The sequence below is a fragment of the Antennarius striatus genome, chromosome 16, assembly GCF_040054535.1.
Source record: "Antennarius striatus isolate MH-2024 chromosome 16, ASM4005453v1, whole genome shotgun sequence".
Classification (NCBI taxonomy): domain Eukaryota; kingdom Metazoa; phylum Chordata; class Actinopteri; order Lophiiformes; family Antennariidae; genus Antennarius; species Antennarius striatus.
The window spans coordinates 5513670-5535009 of record NC_090791.1 but is presented as its reverse complement, the minus strand read 5'-3'; the positions used below and the strand labels follow the sequence as shown (position 1 = coordinate 5535009).

Below are 21340 nucleotides of genomic sequence, written 5' to 3'. Positions count from 1 at the left end.
CTTAGGAGTCACCCTCCAGTGCGGACAGGTGCATCACTGAAGTGATGTGACCAAGTCTGATATTTCCTAACAATAACATTTTGTAAGGATAGGACGGTACAGACGCGCGTTGTGCTTCAACACATGGACGTTGGAATCCGCCTAATAACATTTACGCATGGCTTTGTCTTGTGTGCGCGGAAGATGCGTCCGGATTGATGAGATAATTTCGGAGCATAAAGAGCAGAGGGGAAAGTGAGTAACAATGCGGGGCACTGAGCTGCTGCTCGGCTACTTTCTGGTAAAAGTTATGGTGTGCGAAGCGGAGGATGAGCCGGATCAGACAGTCGAAGACTTCATGATGGTGACCGGGTTTAACTACTCAAAAGAAGGGGAGACCGAAGTTACAGACAGTCCATACATGGAGGACAGGTGCCGAGGCTACTACGACGTGATGGGTCAGTGGGATCCGCCGTTCCAATGCACGACCGGCAGCTACCTGTTCTGCTGCGGCACCTGTGGCTTCAGGTTCTGTTGCGAGTTTAAAAGCTCCCGGCTGGACCAGACCACCTGTAAGAACTACGACAGCCCGCCATGGATGGTGAATGGAAGGCCCCCGCCGAAAGTGGATGTGTCGTTGGACACAGCGAGGGATAAAACCAATCTCATAGTATATGTAATATGCGGGGTTGTGGCCATAATGGCACTGATAGGAATTTTTACTAAGCTTGGTTTGGAAAAGACGCACCGCCCACAGCGGGAGAATATGTCAAGGTAGGCAATCGATTTAACTAAATAAACTCGAAATTTCTTGTTATTTTTCCTGTCATCACTGTAATGTTCTCTCAGATGACCTCCTGTCTAATTTATCTGTGAAGAAAGCTGGCGTGCTCTGTTAATGAGAAAGAGATGTTTTAAGTTACCTGTGTTAAATAAAAATGCATTTTAAAAAAAAATCTTAGTAATAAATCAACAAGTTCTTCATAAACAAAAGCTGTGCAACATATTGTAAAAGAAGTTTCCTCCAAACATACAAGTTTGGTGATATTCAGCCTGCTCTTTCTACTCAGCAATATGGAGATAAAATCATATGACATTTGAATCACAGAATTACAAGCAATGTTATATTTTCGTAAAATCCCTAAGAAATCTGCAAGATGCACCACATCCTGAAAATGTTTTTAAAATATGTGTTAAAACAGCATTAATCTGTTTCAGACACTCCTATACTTCACCCTGACGCACGCTTGCGCGCACGCACGCATGCACACACGCACGCACGCACGCACACACACACACACACACACACACACACACACACACACACACACACACACACACACACACACACACACACACTACCTTTAGTATGCAAAATGTCCTGGCAGCTCTGTGAAAGAGCTGCAGCCATGGAGCAGCAGCCCAGGCTCCAAGACATAATAAGTAAGACTAAAATAATATATACAGTATATGACAATGATAGACATTGTTGATTTAATAGACCTGGTATTTTTCTTATGCATTGAAATTGACTTAGCACATCATAATTCCTCTAATGCTGTAATTTTGTCATTTTGCTCTGAGTTGAAACCTGGAGAAAAAGATATATAATTGCCTGGAGATTTCTGAACTTGAACTGAGACACACAGGTACATTAGCTCATATTCAAATGCAGGACAACAAAATAGCAGTAAAATTACAGGAGTGAAAACCTAAGTTGGTAATTTGTAATAATGTAATTCTTCATCTCACTCTATTGCAGTGTTGACACAAGACACTTAATTGTTAGCGAGAAAAAAAAAATTAAGAAAGCTAAAGATCTGCCCCAGATATCATTTTGCAACCTGGAAATATTCAGTATTTAAGTCTCATTTTGCTGACTTAAATTTAAGTCTGCTGCTCACTAGATGTGTACTTAATGTGGTCTGTCTTTGCATTCATCTGTTATTTACAACGTTCTACAGCAGTTAAATTGCAAGAGTTGTAGGAAGTCACCCCCCACCCCTTACGTTTGAACAATTAGATAACCGCAAATACAGGCTCATGAATTCGTCCAGACTGTAGAACCCACGTTAGTTCATATTTGGGTTTAAAAAAAAAGTCTTAATAAGCAAGACATACACCCTTCATCTCTAAAAGTACATTGTAAATACATTCTTTAGAGAAAACATAACATCCTTTTTGGATGTTAACTATAAATAAACTGCTCTGCTCAGGGACTACTAAACAGCTGGGTGGACAAAAGTATTTTTTTTACTTATTATCAATAAATATTTATAATAATAAGTAAATATTCACTTATTATAAGTAAATAAACAACAAAAACAACAAAAAAGCAAAAATCAATGAAAAAAAACAAACCAGTGCCTAGTTTGCAAAAGTAGAGCTCAGAGTAGTCTGATGAATGATACACTGATGTGATTGGAGGTTTGGATTCTCATCTTTCTTTTTACAGTAATCACTGCTCTTTTTTCTTACAATCATCGATGCAGCAACATATTAGCTGTAGGTCTACAACACAGAAGTTATGGCTGCCTGTCAGTCAGGGCTGATGTAATAGCACATGTGCTTCTGAGAATAAATGCAGGCGATGTGAACCATCTCACTCATGCTACTCAGAGAACCGGGGTTACTAACAAAAAGTTTCAGTTGGCGCACTCAGTTGAATGTACTGTAGTTTCAGATGGGTGTTTCTTGTCGTGTCACACGCTGTGTCTTGGCCTTATGAGCAGGTCCCACATGGTAAAGGCTTTTTTGGATGATATACTGTAGTTGAATAATAAATAAAAAATAATGTAAAAAAAATCTGCAATGTTGGTGACATTTATCTTAGGAAATGCTTGGAAACACAATAGGAAATACTGAAAGCAGCACAAATGTTTAAGGTCATGTGTGCAGATCATTAAGACAACCAGATGTGTATGATAGTTCTATAATGTAATTATCATGACAGCCCTGCTGTGACAGGTGACTCCATTCTGCCAGTGTGATCTAACCTGCAGTACCTCTGAGCTGCTTTTTAAAACACACAATGTCCCAAGTAAAAGCACACACACTCAGTAGATGAACCTGACCTTATGATGTCCCTGACATGCATTTGAATTTGTCAGGTCACTGAAGAATGTTCAACAGAATTGTCTGTAGCTTTGGAGGGAGCTCTGTCAAGGCTGAAGTGATATTTCACAAATATGGTAATCTAAGAGGCAGAGAGGCCTAAGAGAAGGGCCCTACTGTGTAGCATTATTATGTCAAACTTGTGTATTTTTAATCTGGACCACACCGAGACACCAATTTTTCCTAATGCGGGCAATTTCTATAAAGTTAGAGGTGATAAATAAAAACAAAAGTCCAATTTCTTTTGGATATGTGGTGTGATTTTACGTCGAGGGCCAAACAAAGGCTTTACTTTTGCTTTGTTATTTGCTGCAGGAGGGACACTTGAGTACACTACTGTACTTGTGTTTGTGATTTACTGACAGATGTCCTCTCTGAAACTGTTCTTTATCTTTTCAGAGCTGTTGCACATGTTATCCGCCATCCTGTCTCACAGCATGACATTGGACTTGGCCAGCACTACGAGAACAGACAAACCAGCGTCCCAGTTGAAAGTCTCCGTAAGTCTTTTGACATCAGCAGCACACAGAACGACACTACACACTGACATACACACTCACAGAGGAGAGCAGTCTGTTCAACATGGGCTTTCTCTCTCCATATCTATCTCTAAACAGAGAGACAGGCAGTAAGATGGATGGATAGACACACAGGCAGACAGAGAGACAGGCAGAACTTACTATAAGGAAGAGATTTATACATCTTATCACACCATCTACTCCTCTTCATCATCAGGAACACCTACACACTCCGACGCAGACAGAAGTTTTAAGAGTTAATTGTATGCCTGCTGACTGCCTTGACAGTTCCAGTCAATAAAGGTCACTGCCTTCTTCAGTTTCTCTCTCTCTTTCTCTCTCTCTCTCTTTCCCGTTGTAAGCTGGATAATTAATGCAAATGGCATCTCATATAAAAAAAGGTTTTACTGACATTGTTAAGTAGATTTTCATGGATGTATTGTTCAGTTTTAAGTACCTGCTTTAGCTGAATAACTAATGTTCAAAAAGCGAATGACAATAAGAGATGAATTGATGTTTCTTAGTCTTGTTTTTTCAATGTGAATATGTTTCCTTTTGAGTGAAAGACAGTGATTAGAGTTTACATGGTCTCATTACTGCTGAAAAATGCTGTGGGTGATTTTGCTGATTCTTCTGGAGCATTTGCTAATTTAACAAAACACCTGGTGTAACCGGCCGTTACAACCAAAAGCAGCCTGCTATTGGCAGTCACGGCAGACAACTGCCCACTTCCATGTTATTTATATTTATATTGCAGAAATGCAATTACACTTTAAATAAGATTCCAGGCATTCCTATCAGTCTCGTTTTAGCTGAGGTAATCTTCTTATTCTCTAAAATGAGCTAAGGTGAACTCTGACACGATAATATTTAATCATTCTAAAATCAGATACCATAAGATACCATGTCATACCTTTCATTCTCAGAGAATAATTAGTTCATTAAAAACAGTCAAAACGGGATTAGCGTTCAAGTTCAAGTTCGAAATGATGCCGTGTGCTTTTTTTTTTCTATTGTAGTTATCTAACATCTGTTACAGCATAAAAGAGTATAGATCTAATATATAGCATAACTGCATAAGGAAATTGTGTCCCAATTCAAAGTTTTGCCAATGCTTGAAATAAGGAAAAGAAAAATGTCAAGGAAGTGAGATAACACACAATTTCAGTATTGAAATGCAGAGGTGCAGGTCGTATTAGAATACAGAGGTTTTATCACTTATCAAAAATATTTCTAAAAAAATTTTGAAATTGTAATCTAAACCACCAAGACTCTTTGTTTCAGAAATAGCACGAGATCATTTAATGTACAGTTTTTTAGCTGAAGTCTGTAATAATCTGGAAAAAAATAACAATAAATTACAAGCTAATTTGTGTCCATTTAACTGTTAAGCAATGGAGGTAGCTTAAATATAGTGTGTGGACATTTTAGTCATACAAATGAAGAAATGTCTATTTATCAGTGAAAGCAATTCAAACAGTACTTGCATTTATCAACACAAGGAGTACCCAAAATGTTTAGACAGGTGTGCTGGCTACTGTTTCTGACAAGGATCTATAGAAGAGATTATGTGTGACAGAGACTGGAACAGCAGACAGATGATTGCTGTTTTCTTCACAGAAATCCTTGTAAAGTTACAAGGGGGTGTAGCGATATTTTTTTACCCCAGGGATTTATTCTGTACTTGTCCACTCCAGCTGTGCTTTCTAGTGTTTGGTGTGACTATGCCCCAGCTGGAACAGCCACTATATATAATGGATAGTGGTGCAAGGCAGCGATTGAAAAGCTCCGCAGGGAACCCTCTTTTCCTCATCTGTTGCTGTCAAAGATAACAAGAATGTTTCAGACTGGGCTATGAGATCTCATTTGTCTCAAGACACGAGTTATAGAGATTTTGTGAGCTGGGTTTTAGTGGCTGCTCTTGCTCATGTTCATGTGCTGTTGGCCATGTGTGGACATGGGGCAATTATGAAGTGTGGCCTCTTTTTAGTCCAGGCAATCAGCCAGAGCGAACAAAGTCTTCACTCACTACTAACACTCCACTGGTGCATGACAGTCCATTTCCTTAGAGCTAGATAGAAATGTATGTCAGCAGCATTACCTATGACAGCAGCTGAGAAATTTAGTCTACCTACAGTATGGGTCTATTTTCCACCTGAATGCCATATACTATACTCTAAACTGTGAACTCAATCATCCAGTTTTTTGAGCAGGTAATTATAAACTGACTATACAGACAAAAATAATTGCATGGAAAACTTTGAGAGTATTCCTTTCACTTTTTATAGTTTATCAAAAAAGTTTCAGAGGTTCTCATTTTAAAATTTCTCCATATGACCCAATAACAAAAGAGTCTGGGGAACCATTTAACCATAAAATCAAAAAAGCCCTTTTTTAAAATCTAGTTTTTAAAATTAGTGTGATGTGCAGACCTCAAGCCCAGGTGGCACAACATTTTATATTGCTTCGCTGCTGTGAAATCTTTTTTAGTGAAAGTGGATACTTCATGATAAACTATTTCTAATTGGATTGTTAAAAAATGATTATAGTTTAAATCTGGATTTTGGCTGTCATCAGTCCCTTCTGAGCGTTTTGTTTACTGTGCCTCTGGCATTGGTTGTTGATGACAGCCCTTTGTGTACAATACCAGGTTATGCAAGAAGCAGGATCAATTCCAATCTGATTGTTCTCATTTACATAGAGTCACCATGTATTTAATGTATCTGATTACAAAAATAATCTTTTTTTTTGACAGAAACAGCAACATAGCAACTTATAAATAATAAGGTCTTTCAACACTAACTTGGAAGTAGGCTGTCTGTAAATAAGACCACCCTTCTCCTTGTACTATTTATTTCAGGGCAAACAGCTCCTAAAATACTCTCTTAAATCTTTTATGAGTTCCAGGGAGGCCTGTGTGTCTGGAGTGTTAACTTGCTTATTTCCCGCAACAACTGTGGAGTCTTTAATCTTACAAGTCTCCAGAAGTGTCCTACTTTCTGCCGGCAGCTGACAAAAAAGAGGTGACTATGATGACAGTCGAAACACAATCGACCAACACAAACGACACCCAAGTCAATACAAAGTGAGATAAAAAAGACAGGTAAGCATCCCAGTGTGAATTGATTTTGCTGTTTGAAAATAGTGGCACCAGATATTACTGTCAAAATTCATTGTCCTTATTCCACAGCAAAATCTTTTCATATCTTAAACTATATAGAGATATGAGATTCTGAAAAGATGCAGACAGGTTCAAAGTCTTCGACAAGATTGATACACAAAATAATTTTTCCAAATAAGTCTGTTACCTGTTTATGTTAATATTCATAGATTACTTTAAAGAGGATAGCCTGACCTTGACCAGAGGACCAGATAAGCACACTGGGGTTCATCATTGTTTAACTGCATCTGCTGTTTGTTCTAATATCTTGACACAAAAGTTCAAAAATGAAGCAAATTCACTGCATTCAATGGAAACAACTAATCAAATTACACTTTTAACTCTAACTGGATTCACAGAATATCCTACACTAGCGTAGTAAGTGGTATAATTGTTGATATCTGTCACCAAGACAACAGGAGTCATGTTTTGTTCTCTTCAGTGTAGTGACTACCATTGGCACAGGACCAAGTGTGACTATTCATTAATGTGTGCTATAACAGAGGCATTATAGCAGACAGGAGTGATGCCAGGCTGCCAGCTGGACTGAGTCAACATTAAGCCTTTACTTACTGAGGAGATTTCATACCCAGGGGTGGACAAATGGAAGAATGATGTTTATTACAGAGGGATTTGATGGAGATAATGCAGTTATTTTAATCAGCTACAATTACAAAAAAAAAAAAAGGCAAAATATATTTGAATATGTATGAGAACACAACTTAGCCTAGTACATGTTTTATTTATTTTTATTGATCAATTCTAAATCACCTAATAACTTATCCATCACTGTCTTAAATAAATGAATTCCTGTCTTTCTTTCAACCCAAGCTTTTAATGGTTACAGTAAAACTGGATAATACAGGACATGTTTGTTTCTAAGAAGAACAGATTGCTGCCACCTGAAACAAACTCACGCTCTGATCTTACTCATTCCACCACCCCCTCTTTGAAATGGGTAGAAGTCAGAGCTGTTTTCTGAATTGTTTCTTGAAACAGCATTGACAATTTGAGACTCACCAAATTAATTAGCACAGTAAAAAAGTTTCTTGCTGACCAACAGGGAATAAGAGCCTAATTAACCTATTTTCTGTATTAATGATCTGCTTTTATCATACACGATCCAGACCAAACTGTAGTGGATGCCCTTTTTTTTTAAGCTTATAAACTTTAGCAACTGAAAATGAATGGATGGACATTTTTTGTGTCTTTATTTCTGTTGGTGTTGGATTTTCAGAGGATTATTTTTATTCAATTCCTTTGAGCCAAAGGAGTTTCAGCAACAATGTTTTTTTTGTTTTGCCCTCAAAACCTATTGGGAATAATCAAATGTATGCATTGTGTGTACATGTTTATGTCTCTCCTTAGATATGCTGTTTATAACACACAACACTTGCTCTAATCTTCAAACTGTTGCCTATGAATTAGTACACGCTACCAATCCCCTCCAAATCTAAACGAGGAGAAGACACTCTGAACATCTGTTTGTTCTGTCATGCAAGTAGGCAGGGGGCCAGTCTATTTGCTGTGCACCCTTTAATTTACCAGCTGTCTACTGTAGGATTAGTACAGTTTTACAAAGAGCAATCATGACTCTCCAGCTGGGTCCACAGAAAAACCTACTTAAGGGAAAGAGATGCCACCAAGATACAGCGACAATTACTCTTTATTCACATCTATCCATTGAAGTCATTTATATATATTTTACGTCACACAACAGACAATCAGAAGTAACCAATGCATCTTAATAAAAATACACAAATATCATATTGTAATGATTTTTGTCAAATGCATTCGATAATTACAGATCTTACCTCAGTGGTTTAAGGTAATAATAGAAAGAATATCAACCTGCTCCTTGTGTGCGTGTGTTAATATGTGTTACGGACTTGCACACACACACACACACACACACACACACACACACACACACACACACACACACACACACACACACACACACACACACACACACACACACACACACACACACACACACACACACACACACACACACACACAGACACACACACACACACACACACACACACACACACACACACGTGTATGTGTGTAGATTTATGACAAAAGTGTATGGGTATGTGATATATGTACAAATAATAAACAAACAACTAGATTGGAAAAATAGTTGCTTGATAGTTGATTCTTCTTCTTCTTCTTCTTCTTCTTCTTCATGATTACTGGAATAATGTGTTTTTTCCTGTTTTTAGATAGCAACCAGATGAACAACATAGCTCAAACATCGATGCTGATAGCCCAACCATACCCACTTATGGGACAGATCACCAGCCCCTATGATCAACAGAAGCCAGTCAAAGATCTTAACAAGTACGCCACGCTCAAGGCTGTGGGTAAGGACATGTTTATTATGAGACATGAGGAAATAGGAGCATCTTATACTGTATTTATAATTTGATGTTGAAGTGGCTCATTACATCCACTATTTTTAAATGAACCACTCTCTCCTTGTATTACTGACCATCAAGGTTTACCCGAGTGAACCTTGAGCAGCAGAATCCCTAACCTTAATGGGGCCGGAAAATCATTATTTCATGGTATAAGACCCTTTGATTCCTATAATATCATCTATTTGCAAATTGTCTTACCAGGATAATCCTTTTGCACCAAATAGTAATTGCTGACTATTGGAGCCCCCCCCCCCCCCACACACACACAGAAACTTAACTTCGGCGGACCGCCCAGGCATATGAGTAGAGGCCACTTATATTTGGCATCCCAATTTAGCAAATCTATATTTATTTTTTAACCATCTGAGAGGACAGTGCCATCTGCGATCAATTAACAAGTGGACAAGGTCCCATCCCTCCACCCCTCTCATCTAGTGATGATGTCACACTCTGGAGATAAATGCAAAGAGAGAGGCGCAAGAAAGAAAGAGAGGGGGGGCCAAGGGAGAGAGAGAAAGAGAGTGGGGAAAGAAAGAAAGAGAAAGAGAGAGAGAGAGTTGAGTTTTCAAGTATTACACCTCATCTGACAGTAAATTCACTGATTGTGATGCAGCCTATTTATTTCGGGTGTGTGTGCAGGTGTATGTGGGTGTGTGGGTGGGGGGTTCAATGTGTGTAAAACCTATTATTTTGGTGAGACTAATAGTTTTTTTGAACACCAAGAAAGGAATAACTGAATCTACATTTTTTTACCTTACAAGGCATATACCGGTAGTAATAAAGAAAGCAAATATGTGGACTGTGAGGATGATCTTCAATGGCTATCTGTTCTGCTTCTTGTATTTCCTAAAAAATGACCACTACCATCAATAGAATGTCCTCTGTTCTAAATAAACTAGAACTAACAAATACTTTATAACAGTACGATCAAATAGTCACTGCTGCGTTTGGAAATATGATGAGAGAGCAGGGGGTGATACGGCGTTTCTGCAATAAACTGGAAAGAAAAAATCATAATGTACTGCAATTTAACGATAAATTTAATAGACGACACATTTGATTTGGAATGTGTTGCAATTGTTTATTAAGTTTGTTCATAAGCTGTTAACTCAGTGGCTCTTAAAATAGAGTAGTATTTGAGGGTTTCTGGGGTTATTGTGATACTTGGTTATAAAGAGGCTTCTATTTCAATCTTTTTCAGATAATTCAATTATTCTGTTTATGCAACACAACCTGTTAGATATGTACTTCCAATTCCTTCTCTAAATTGGAATCTTTTTAGTTTGAACTGTCATCAAATCTCAGGCTTTCAGAAATCTTTGTCACCTAATCCATGGTCCATCAGATCAGAAATGAAAGTTTAAACAAGTTTGTTGTTTTTCTACTGTGTTGACTTTGAATTGTCTTGATGGATCTAAAACAAAAAAAGAAGAAGCAAATATCAAAATATGAAAATTGCATCACTAAGCCAGATGGTTCCAAAATATATGTAGACAGTCTTATGAAAAATCATAACATGAGATGAGAACAAAATAAGAAAGTTAACACTTTTATTACATTTGGGAATCATGTGTTTGACTGTTGAGAATATTTGAGTTTGTATGTAAATGACTAAAACAGGTTGATAGGCACAGATACTGTATTTACACACACACACACACACACACACACATCTTCTCCAAATAAAACCACACCTGTTGATGAGTGTGTCGTCTGCCATGCATACACAACAGCTCTAACTCTACATTGTACAATACATACCATCATAAATGTAAAGATCCTTTTTAAAAAAATATCCCAAATAATATAAGCTCAGTTTTTGTATATTGTCTCAGTTAATGAAATGAAAAACAAGAATTCTTTCATAGTCTCATCCAGACACTATTTAGAATCAAAGTGATGTATTTGTGGGTTTGCATTTGATGCTATTTGGCGACATGAATAATGTGTCTTTTAATAGAATCGACCTGAAAAAATAGACCTGATCACTTAAAGGGAGACAGGTGTCAGCATTCAAACAGGAGATGCAATCACATAACACGGCTCACAGGAGCGGTTCTATCCGCCTGTGCTTTCAAAAAAAACGATCACTGGAGAAAATAAAAATAGAGCACAACTTAGCTGATGGGATTTGGAACAGGAAACAATCAGGATCACACAAAACCCAGTCAGGATGGGGCGTAGTGATGAGATAAAAAAGCTATCCAATGCAATCTTAATATATGTGCTCTTAATGCCCTAGCTCAGTGGGTTTTATTGCTGGAGCTGCTATAGGTATTGCTACATGTCATTCCTGGAGCGCAGACAACATGCTGCTAATGAAGAGATCACATTTAGGATTGTCTTGTTGATTTGATTAGAAAAATATGTAAATTAAATATTTGCTAAAAGCCACAACAGCTGGAGTGTTTATTGTCCTCAGATTCAATTATCGTGAAAAAATGGAAACTGTTTTGAATTATATCTGCAACTGATTGTAGACATAATCAAAGCATAGTTGTAAGAGCGCAGGAAGTTACTATTTCAAAAGCTTAAAATAAGGTGTGAAGTTGTCTTTGATTAGTCACTACGTCTGATGTCTGTCTCTTGGATGTTTTGAGAAACTAACTTTTCCTTTGGGAATATTTTAGAAGCATGCCTACTTCTGCACTCAGGATGTAATGTGATGGATAATGAAAGGAAAAATAATAACATGATGTTGGTTGTATGTATTTTGTTAGCAGAAAAAGCTAATGACAGCTTCTACAGAAACCGGCGGCAAGCAATTGAGATGGCCACCAAAGGCAGCCTTCCAATGGAAGCTGTAGATATGGAGCCAGAGCCATGTAATCCGTATAGTCCACCCAGAGAGTTGAATGGACACAAGTACAAAAGCCTGGGAAACCACAGCTCTCAGTCATTGTTCTACGGCTCCAACATTGATGTCAGTCCAGGACTGGTAAGATCCTGGGACAGGAAGGATGTGCTGGGACTCCATCAGAGCTGTGGCCCAAAGAAACTCTGTATCATGGATAAAGAGGTGCACACAAGTCGCTACATGCCTCCGCAACCTTACTTTGTCACCAACAGCAAAACAGAAGTGACTGTATGAGGGTCCTGTGAAACATCAGGCTCAAAAGTATTTGAGGATTCAGTGTCTGCTGACTGTGGTTGACTGTAAGAAATAATAAAGGACTTAGGTGTGTACAGCTGTGCGACAATGGGCAATGTTTAAAACACCACGTCTCATGAGGACTACGCGATGAATATGCTGTCATAGATATTTATATAATCCAATGACACAATAATAAAAGCTGCATAACTCAGATATAAACAGCGATGAGGCATGTGACACATACAGTGCTATTGTCAGTATATATTGCAATAATAATGGACCCCAGAATATAGGTGTATCATTCAATAATTGTTGAATGAAGTTGAGCAGCCTGTGATTTTGAATGACATGATTTACCTGTCAGTGTAGAGACAGTTTGAAAATGACTATGCCAAACAACTAGGTGCTATTTCAGGGTCCCGGGATAGTAAATTTGACAAAATTGTGCCATAGATATTTGGTTATTTTGCAACTCAACAGTTGGTTGTTCTCAATATAGCACACAAGTGAATGAGAAAGAACACTCAGACAAGTGTAATTAATACTCTGAAAGCTCACAATGCAATGTAAGTGACATTTTAGCTACAAATTATATTTTCATTCAAATCCGACTTTAAAATAAGAGCTATTTCATTTGGCTTGCCACAATTTTGACAGTAATGATAATTAGTGATGAAAAATAGAATGACACTAATTTAATTTCTGTACTTTCAGACATTAAATGTTGTCTGAAAGTTTTCCAATTTCCAAAATGTTTTACATCCATTTTGGGAAATTATCCACTAGTTAAAATCATTAAGTAATTCTGAAATAAAGTCGGTCTGTAAAAGGCTTACTGTTGGCCTAAAATCCATTAAAAAGTAAATTTCAGTTTTGTGAATATGGTGTCACTTTTCAAAGTGACAGATTAAATGTTCATGTTGACTTCACATACAAGGTTCCTCCTAGACTCATTAGGAGAAGTAGCTGTGAAGGTTTATATATATAAACATATGGGTATTGGTATATATCGGTATATTTATATGGTTTAATTCGTGGTAATCCATTACGTCGGAGTGAAGATAGTGGCTGAGAGTTCAGAGGACCAATAGTTAAAATCACAGCTTTAATACAAAACAGTTCAAATCTCACATTCATTGAGTGTATCTGGTCAGGATAGTGTGAAACCAGTCATATCATAGACATTTCCAGTGCTGTAACCAGTTAAGGAATATTCTGTCAGGATAAGTGTAAAATGTGAGGCAAAAATTTTTTTTGTCTGTTTGTATAAATAAATGAGTTAACTATGAAGTGTTTTTGTTTGACTGACCCTCAATACAAGTAATTTCCCCCTAGGGATCAGTAAAGGATTTGGATTCGATTCAGTATGCTAGAATATTAACTTTCAGTGCTGCTTTAACATATAAAAAAAAATTATGTTTAGACCATTGGTCAACACTTCGTATCTCAATGTCGAGCAAATAAATATTGTGATGGATTTGTGCCCACAATGGTGCAAGTAATCATTTGTTGCACTGATATCCAGGCCAAGTCAAGATGCCTGCCTGTGAGTCTTACTCATGCTTTCTGCTATTTAAAGCAGCTGAGGACAAGGCTGCACCCACAGCTAATACACAAATGGGAAAAGGGAACTGTTAAAGATGTACTCATATCATACATCCAAATCCAAATCTTAGTTGTTCCAACCCAGTTATCTCCTGAAATCTGTGTATCTAATACATCAACTGCATCCGTGTTTCACCATTTTATGAAATCTGTTATTGTCATTTACTCATTCAGAGGAGATATTTATCAACAGAAAATATAATGACTACCACTAAATGTTCTTGTGCTGTGAGTGCAAATTGTTTGATTTTTCCCCTTGAAGACATTAACTTTAGATATCACGATACATTTTAACTTGTTTACACAAACACATCTACTATAAAACTATATATATATATATATATGCACTATAAAGTGAATATATATACACTTGTGAAAACACTGCCTCTGTGATCAGTCTTGGTTTTATCATTATTATCTGAATTATTATCTGATTAACTAACTGTTCCAACAAATATTAATGCATCTTTATTTACAGAGCAGAGTTTGGTTCAAGATGCCCTTTAAGGTATTTTCACCATAATGTTTTATACTGTAAATCTATCTGTTGCCAATGGGCAGCAACTACGTCAATCTCTTCTATTTCTAAATTGTTTGGTTGTATTGAGTTGATGGAATTTACAGTTAAACTATTGATTTATTTTTTGTTATCTTGAAATAGTTTTGATGCATTATGAAAAATGTCAAAGTTTATGAAACATTTTCTGGATGTGGGAACCTTCGATTGCCTTCCACAGCAATCCAAGGTTTTTGTCAACAAGTAATGTCAACTAATTTTCAAGTACTGTATTAAAATTGGCATTTAGGTGCAACCACTGGCTTACAGCACGATGTTAATGGACTGTCTTCAACTGTCAACTGAGTGTTCAATAATTAGATCAAGCAATAGCTTCTAGCTTTTTGTAATAGTTGTTCACATAAATTACCACTGTCTTACCACAGGTTGATGGTCACCAAAAACAAAAAAGAGCATATGATTAAAATTACAGAAAAAAAAAATGCTGTCAGTAGCATTTTGGTGCTTCATATAACCAGTGTTATTTTCTTTCGTTAATTCTGATTCTAGCCGCTCTTATCACCAGTAAATGTCACCCCAGATGGAATCATAACAACATGGAAGTGCACTCAAGCACTAAAAGCACCCATTCACTTGAATACGTTATCTACAGTTTTTCAGTTTATTAAAATTCCTGTTTTATTGTACTTCAGCTACAATAAGTGAAGTGTCATTACATTGCTGATATTAAAATTATTTTTAACAACTTTTGTCTTCAGAATTTTCTATAGTTTTCATTGTTGTAATGCTGCTTTTAATACCTGTTGAATCATCTCTCACAGCTAAACTACCTGTGCCAAGAAAATGTGTGTTTTTACCCGTGTTTCTTTGCTGACTGGTTCGTCAGCAGGATTATGCAAAAACTGCAGAATAGCTTTTCATGAAAAGCTATCGGGAGGATACATCTGAGGACAAATAGACTCCATTAAATTTTGGTGGGGATCCAGACTAATGGGTGGATATGTCGGAGGTTGGTATCTATGGATGAAAAAAAATTGAGGCAGGGAAAAATCTGGATAAACTAAGATTTTTCTTAGGGAGTATTGTACCCTGTAAACAGTTGTGCTTTCTATCAGAACTTTGTTCTGAGCAAGCCTCTGAGAGAGCAGCCTTTTTTAAAAAAATGAAAATGCCTAGGGACATTCTTGATAATTAGCAAATGATGTTTCCTTCCACCAGGATGGTTCCCTCTGGAAATTGAATTGGTACAATAACCTAAATCAGTCAGAAACAGGGGTCACAGCCAAGTCCTACTGTGTGAAGAGACTCAAGTCTGTAAAAGTAGCATCGTTGTATTCATTTTTTTTTTTTAACGAAAAAATCCAAGGGTCATTATGGGGGCCGAGTTCATGTGGCTAAAATAAAAAAATTGGCAATTTAGAAGTGGAAGTGATATCCATCCAGAGGTTGATTATTGATCATCACTGAATGCTGCTATCCCAGAACCAGAACCAGAACCAGAACTAGAAAGCCCAAACACTCACACACACACACACACACACACACACACACACACACACACACACACACACACACACACACACACACACACACACACACACACACACACACACTGAACTCTCATGTAACAGTCCTGCTCATACTTAACTGTACTTTAATTAAACCATGATCTTTTCAGATTAAATCACTTTGTCAACAAAACTCAGCTAATTTAATTTTCCAAATCCAACAATAATAAATAACTTTCATGCATATGTTCAAAAATTATGAGGGTTCTCTAATTTAAAAATAGACGCCCAGTATTAAGATTTCTTGGTCATTTGCCTGAAAATGACTGTGACAGCCTGCTGTTCCTGTTACAGAAGTGTTTCTCTAAAAATAAAATAACAAGCAATAACTACCAAAGAGACATTTAAAATCTTGTTGGAAAATCAGTTATGAGGTGTCTTGCTGTACAATACAAGATACAGATAGGTGCACATCATGCGAGAAAACGTTTTGAGATACGTTACATTCTAATTTGGATTGAGCTGAGGTTTAGTTGCCTGGAATCTGATATTATTTGTCTTTTTTCTCTGTGGCTGCAGTGAGACTTAAAGACAAGGATCTTTTCATGAGCTTTACCATTTGAGAAAAATAATACAATCGTTAACTGTTTTATGATTAGAGGAAAAATGAACATTCACAGCAGACATTGCAGGCCACATTTTCCACCATACTGCCATCAAGTCACAATGGAAATAGTGGAGAAATTCCTGGCACATAACTATATACCTGCAGGGCTAGAATGGGCTGTGAATGTACCGTATTAATCCATTCCTCACACTAGTGCATGGCAGCATAGCCCAGATCATCGTGAACTACAAAAGCAAGTCAAGCAGCTTTGGAGCTAAATCCAAGTTTCTGAAAGGAAGCAAACCAAGATTAGGAATGTGGAGCTCATCAGACAGATGCCTCCAAAAACCAACAAATACTCTGGAAAGGCTGCATGCCTGTTTGAGACCTGAAGAAAGGTTGTGTGATTCTGGGACACTCATTATTCTGTGTTGAGAATTTAATACTGTCCTGACTATCATGTTATCATCACTGTAAAACTCACTCTCACAACAGATTTTATATCAGTTTTGGTTACAAAAGGGAACATTTAGCTACTTTATTTAAGTCCTTATTGTTTATGCGAAACTTTAATGAAGAGCGAGGTTTATAACACAATTTTGCCAATGGGTTTTAAATCTACAAAGACCACATCATAGACAGACCTTTTCTCCAGTTTGGCTATGATTCCCAATTGGTAGCATCCTAACACAAGACTGAATCAGGTAGAGGCTACTTGCTGGAAGTTGTACACACAATACAATATTGCAAAAATTAAAAATGATACATACATGATACTGTAAAATTCTGCATGAGGAGCCTAACTAACAGAAAATAATTGCAGTCAAGTCTAGTGACAGGCATTTTGTCAGCAGAGCTTTTAGCGTCACCACAGTTAATTAAGAAGTGTCATGGAGAGGGTGAATGATGGTGAGTGGATGAAACGCATAATCAGACTTGATTTAATAAAGGACACAAAGTTGATTCAATGTTATTCAGGGAATCTCACTGACATTAAAAGTGATATAGAGGCATGCATAATTGCACAATAAATATTAATATGATTTATTTTATTTGTGTCTTATTGTTACTCCCTGTTTTGCAATCTGCAAACCTTTAGTTCTTATCTGTATAAAAAAACCTAATGGTGACAGATGCTTCAATGGACCATCATTATAACAGATGAACTAAATATGTCCTTTATTCTGCTGGCAATGTGTTCTTTGTATTCATTGAAAGCTGACAAACATTGTAGTCAGATGATGAGATGCACTGCACCTTCAGGGGACACTCTGGGCATTGCTGAGCCACACAAAAGACAAACAACTGCTCACACACAAACCTCCACTCACATCTACAGACAATTTCAAACCGACCAGTTCAACTGAAGTGCATGTCTTTAAAGGTGAGAGGAACCTCCAGAACCCTGAGAGAACCCACGCAGACATGAGGAGAACATACAAACTCCGCACAGAACAGGACTCAAACCTGGAACCGTCTTGATGTGAGGTGACGGCACTACCCACTGCATCACCATGCCGCTTCCTGCTTAGTGAACAAAGTCTTATTTTTTGTCTGTCATACTCAATGCTACAAGGGCTTCTTATAAGTTGGTTTAATTTTTTGTCTATTCATTACAAGAAGCACAGTAGCCAGACCTAAATTGTATGTACTATAGATGACCAAAGATCCTACTTTTCACAATAAAATAGCTGAACTCACCCATCTGCTCTCTAAATTAAAAGGGTGGTGAGGTAAGATTCTACATGTCCCCCTTACGTTTGGACTGATGCCAATGTACTAAATATATCAAATCAATGTAACACTGCAAAGTAAGTGAATAGAGGAAAGGTAGTGAAATAAATATTGAAAAAAAATAATTTGTGATTTCTTTTTATTTCATGCTGTAATACTGTATCATCAAAATGGTATCTTGTAGCTGAAACAAGTTTAACTCTTTTCAGAATCTAATCACCAAACAGGGAGTATAAGACTACAAAATGTGTCAAAATGACATTTGTGAGCTACTGTCCCTATCTAAGAAAAAGAGCAAGTATTGTCCTTATTCCATCAGCACTCTGTCATTTGTTCTTATTGACCTACACCTATGGCGACATTTATTCACTCTTCTACCCTAAAATGTGGAGCAGCAGCTTGAGGCTACAATTTGATAACACCAAACTATTTTCAACACCTTGCAATGACACATTTTTTTAACCCATTGAACTAGAACAAATGGGTCATTTTAGAATAACTCATGAACATGGCCTACATCATTGTCAGCTACCTGCAACATTGACTCCCCAATTTGTGCATCCTTTCACCTGGACACAGCAGCATAGGAAAATTTAATACGCACCCGTCGAAATGTTACTTAGATGAAATGCAAAGCATTTGGTAGAAGGGATAACTTACCCTAACCCTAACACTTTACAAAATATCTTAACATGGGAATATTGCCTTGAACTTTGACCAAATTTGCATCTGCATTCTCACATTACAAAAACATGCTCAACAGGTCCACATGTGATATGAATAAATGATGAAGACAAAAGAAAATAAAGATTTTCTGACATCTTCGTGGGATTAATCACTTCCTTTTCTTTCTTACACTGAATACGATCTCATTTTCTTTTATTATTGCAAAGCCTGGTACTTAATGGAGACAGACATTAGTGTTTGTTTGGGAGCATAAAGTGTCTTTCACCTGTCCTCCTTCATACCTGAGAGAAGCTGACATTTCCTTGGAGCGCTCAGCGTTAGTCTGCCAAGTTACTGTTAATTTTATGTATCACTTAATGTTGAATGAAGTTACATCAGAATAAACGTTGTGTTTGACAATCTAAAAACTGGCATTTGTAACATTGAAGCTGCAGAATATGAAAAATAAATCGGAAATACTGTGCTTCATTCAAATGGTGTGTATGTATAGCTCCTTTTCTTCAGCATCTTTTAAAGTATGCATACAATACTGAATATATATATGTATATATAATACACATGCATACAATGCATACAAGTGCTTGTATTGAATTAAGTATTGTAATACAAGTATGCCTACACTATATCTATCTATCTATCTATCTATCTATCTATCTATCTATCTATCTATCTATCTATCTATCTATCTATCTATCTATCTATCTATCTATCTATCTATCTATCTATCTATCTATCTATCTATCTATCTATCTATATAGTATTGTATGCATATATATACTTAATACTTGTTTTTTTTTTCGAGCTAGAATTCTGTATCTTTTTGTCAAATACCCTGTATTATACGGCATGATTTAAGATGTAAATCTAAAGAAATAGAAATTAATGTCACATTCATTAACCCTTTTGAACATCCTGACAACACGCAACACTGCACATTTCATTTTCAAAATTGTTCATGATTTATTTTCAAGTTGAGGACCAAACAAGATTTGCCAGTGAGGCAGCTCTGACTTCAAACTGACAGAATCATCAGGGGCATCAGCTGCAATGGTTTTCTCGGGACACAATAATCATAATCAATTATGAAACAGTTGCTTCCAGATGTCAAGACACAGCCAATGGATTCTCTCTCTTCCATGAAAGCATCACGTAGACTGTGAGACTGTGTAGACTGCTTGGTGCTATTAATAGTAACTGCAGGGGTGTTGAGGGTCTTTGGCTGTCAAAGGGGTGAGGGAGCACCAGAGTTCACAGCAGCAGTGAAGCACCTTCCCTTCGATGAGGGAAAGTACACTGAACAAAATTGTTTTAGGGCTGTCTTCATTGAACAAGACATGTTTTTGTTGTTGTTGTTGTAAGTAAGATGTTGAAGGGATAACAGTCCAACAATCTGCCAGAGGATGGCGGTGTTTACTGAGTCTGATGTCATCAAAATGAATTCAAGTTAGTGCACAAAATGTGTCATAAAATTTACATTTAACCTGTTAGAACGGTGTAGGGACAAAAATAACTATTTAGTTAGATCCAGACTCTTTACTTAATGACAACATAGCAAGGAAGATATATGAATTGCTTTAGCTGCCTGTTGTTGTTGTGTGCAACTGCTATGTACCATGCCGTGATCAACAGATGAAATGAACAGCAGGCTCCACTGTGTAACCAGACACCTAATGCACCAGCGCAGGAGGACTAATCTGTTGTTTATGGCTTTGACGATTAAACAACTACTTCATACAGGTTCAGCCGAGATTCAAAATCTTATACATGCAGACAGAAGATTCATTATCTTGTTTGAAAAGTTGTTGAAGGTTGACTTGTTATTCTAGGATGGTTAACATACTTCAAGTCTGAACCAAATAATGTTACAATTTCTTGACATCGCTACAATTATCTTCATGATAATTTCACAGTTATCATTTTGTCTATATGTAGTACTTTATTTTTTTAAAAATTGTAGTATTTTAGCCACTGTTTTTTGAAGTTATTGCTTCCTTCCATATTTCTTTTATAACATATACTGGGTAATACCTAAATAGAGATTTTTAGTACAAAGGTGTCCTACAGTGTTTTTTTGTCTGACGACATAATTGGAAAATTTGTTCAAAGGAGAATTAGCACTGTGCACACATACTTGGACATACTCCAACAAAATCTCTAAAACACAGAAAATAATATCTTGACTGAAGGTTCTTAAGGTCTCAGTGGTGTTATTGTGTTGTCCCAATCCTCATCTGGATGTATCCATCCAAATAGTTTGAAATCACATCTCGAAAGCTCGTTCTCAACTGTTGAAGAAGCACAAAGATTCTCCAAAAATATATGAGAATATAATCTACGAGCAAGACGAGCATTTACAGCATGAAAAGCATAGGCCTGTCCTCACAAAGA

At 37.0% G+C, this 21340-nt stretch overlaps 1 protein-coding gene across 1 annotated transcript; it reads left to right on the top strand.

The window, feature by feature from the left end:
- Window positions 1-227: 227 nt before the first annotated feature.
- Window positions 228-12900, top strand: shisa9b (shisa family member 9b). Its single transcript, XM_068337640.1, has 4 exons — window positions 228-753; window positions 3493-3593; window positions 9003-9143; window positions 11921-12900. Exons 1-4 carry the CDS (start codon window positions 245-247, stop codon window positions 12289-12291), a joined length of 1122 nt encoding a protein of 373 aa, XP_068193741.1. The 5' UTR covers window positions 228-244; the 3' UTR covers window positions 12292-12900.
- The last annotated feature ends 8440 nt before the right edge of the window (window positions 12901-21340 follow it).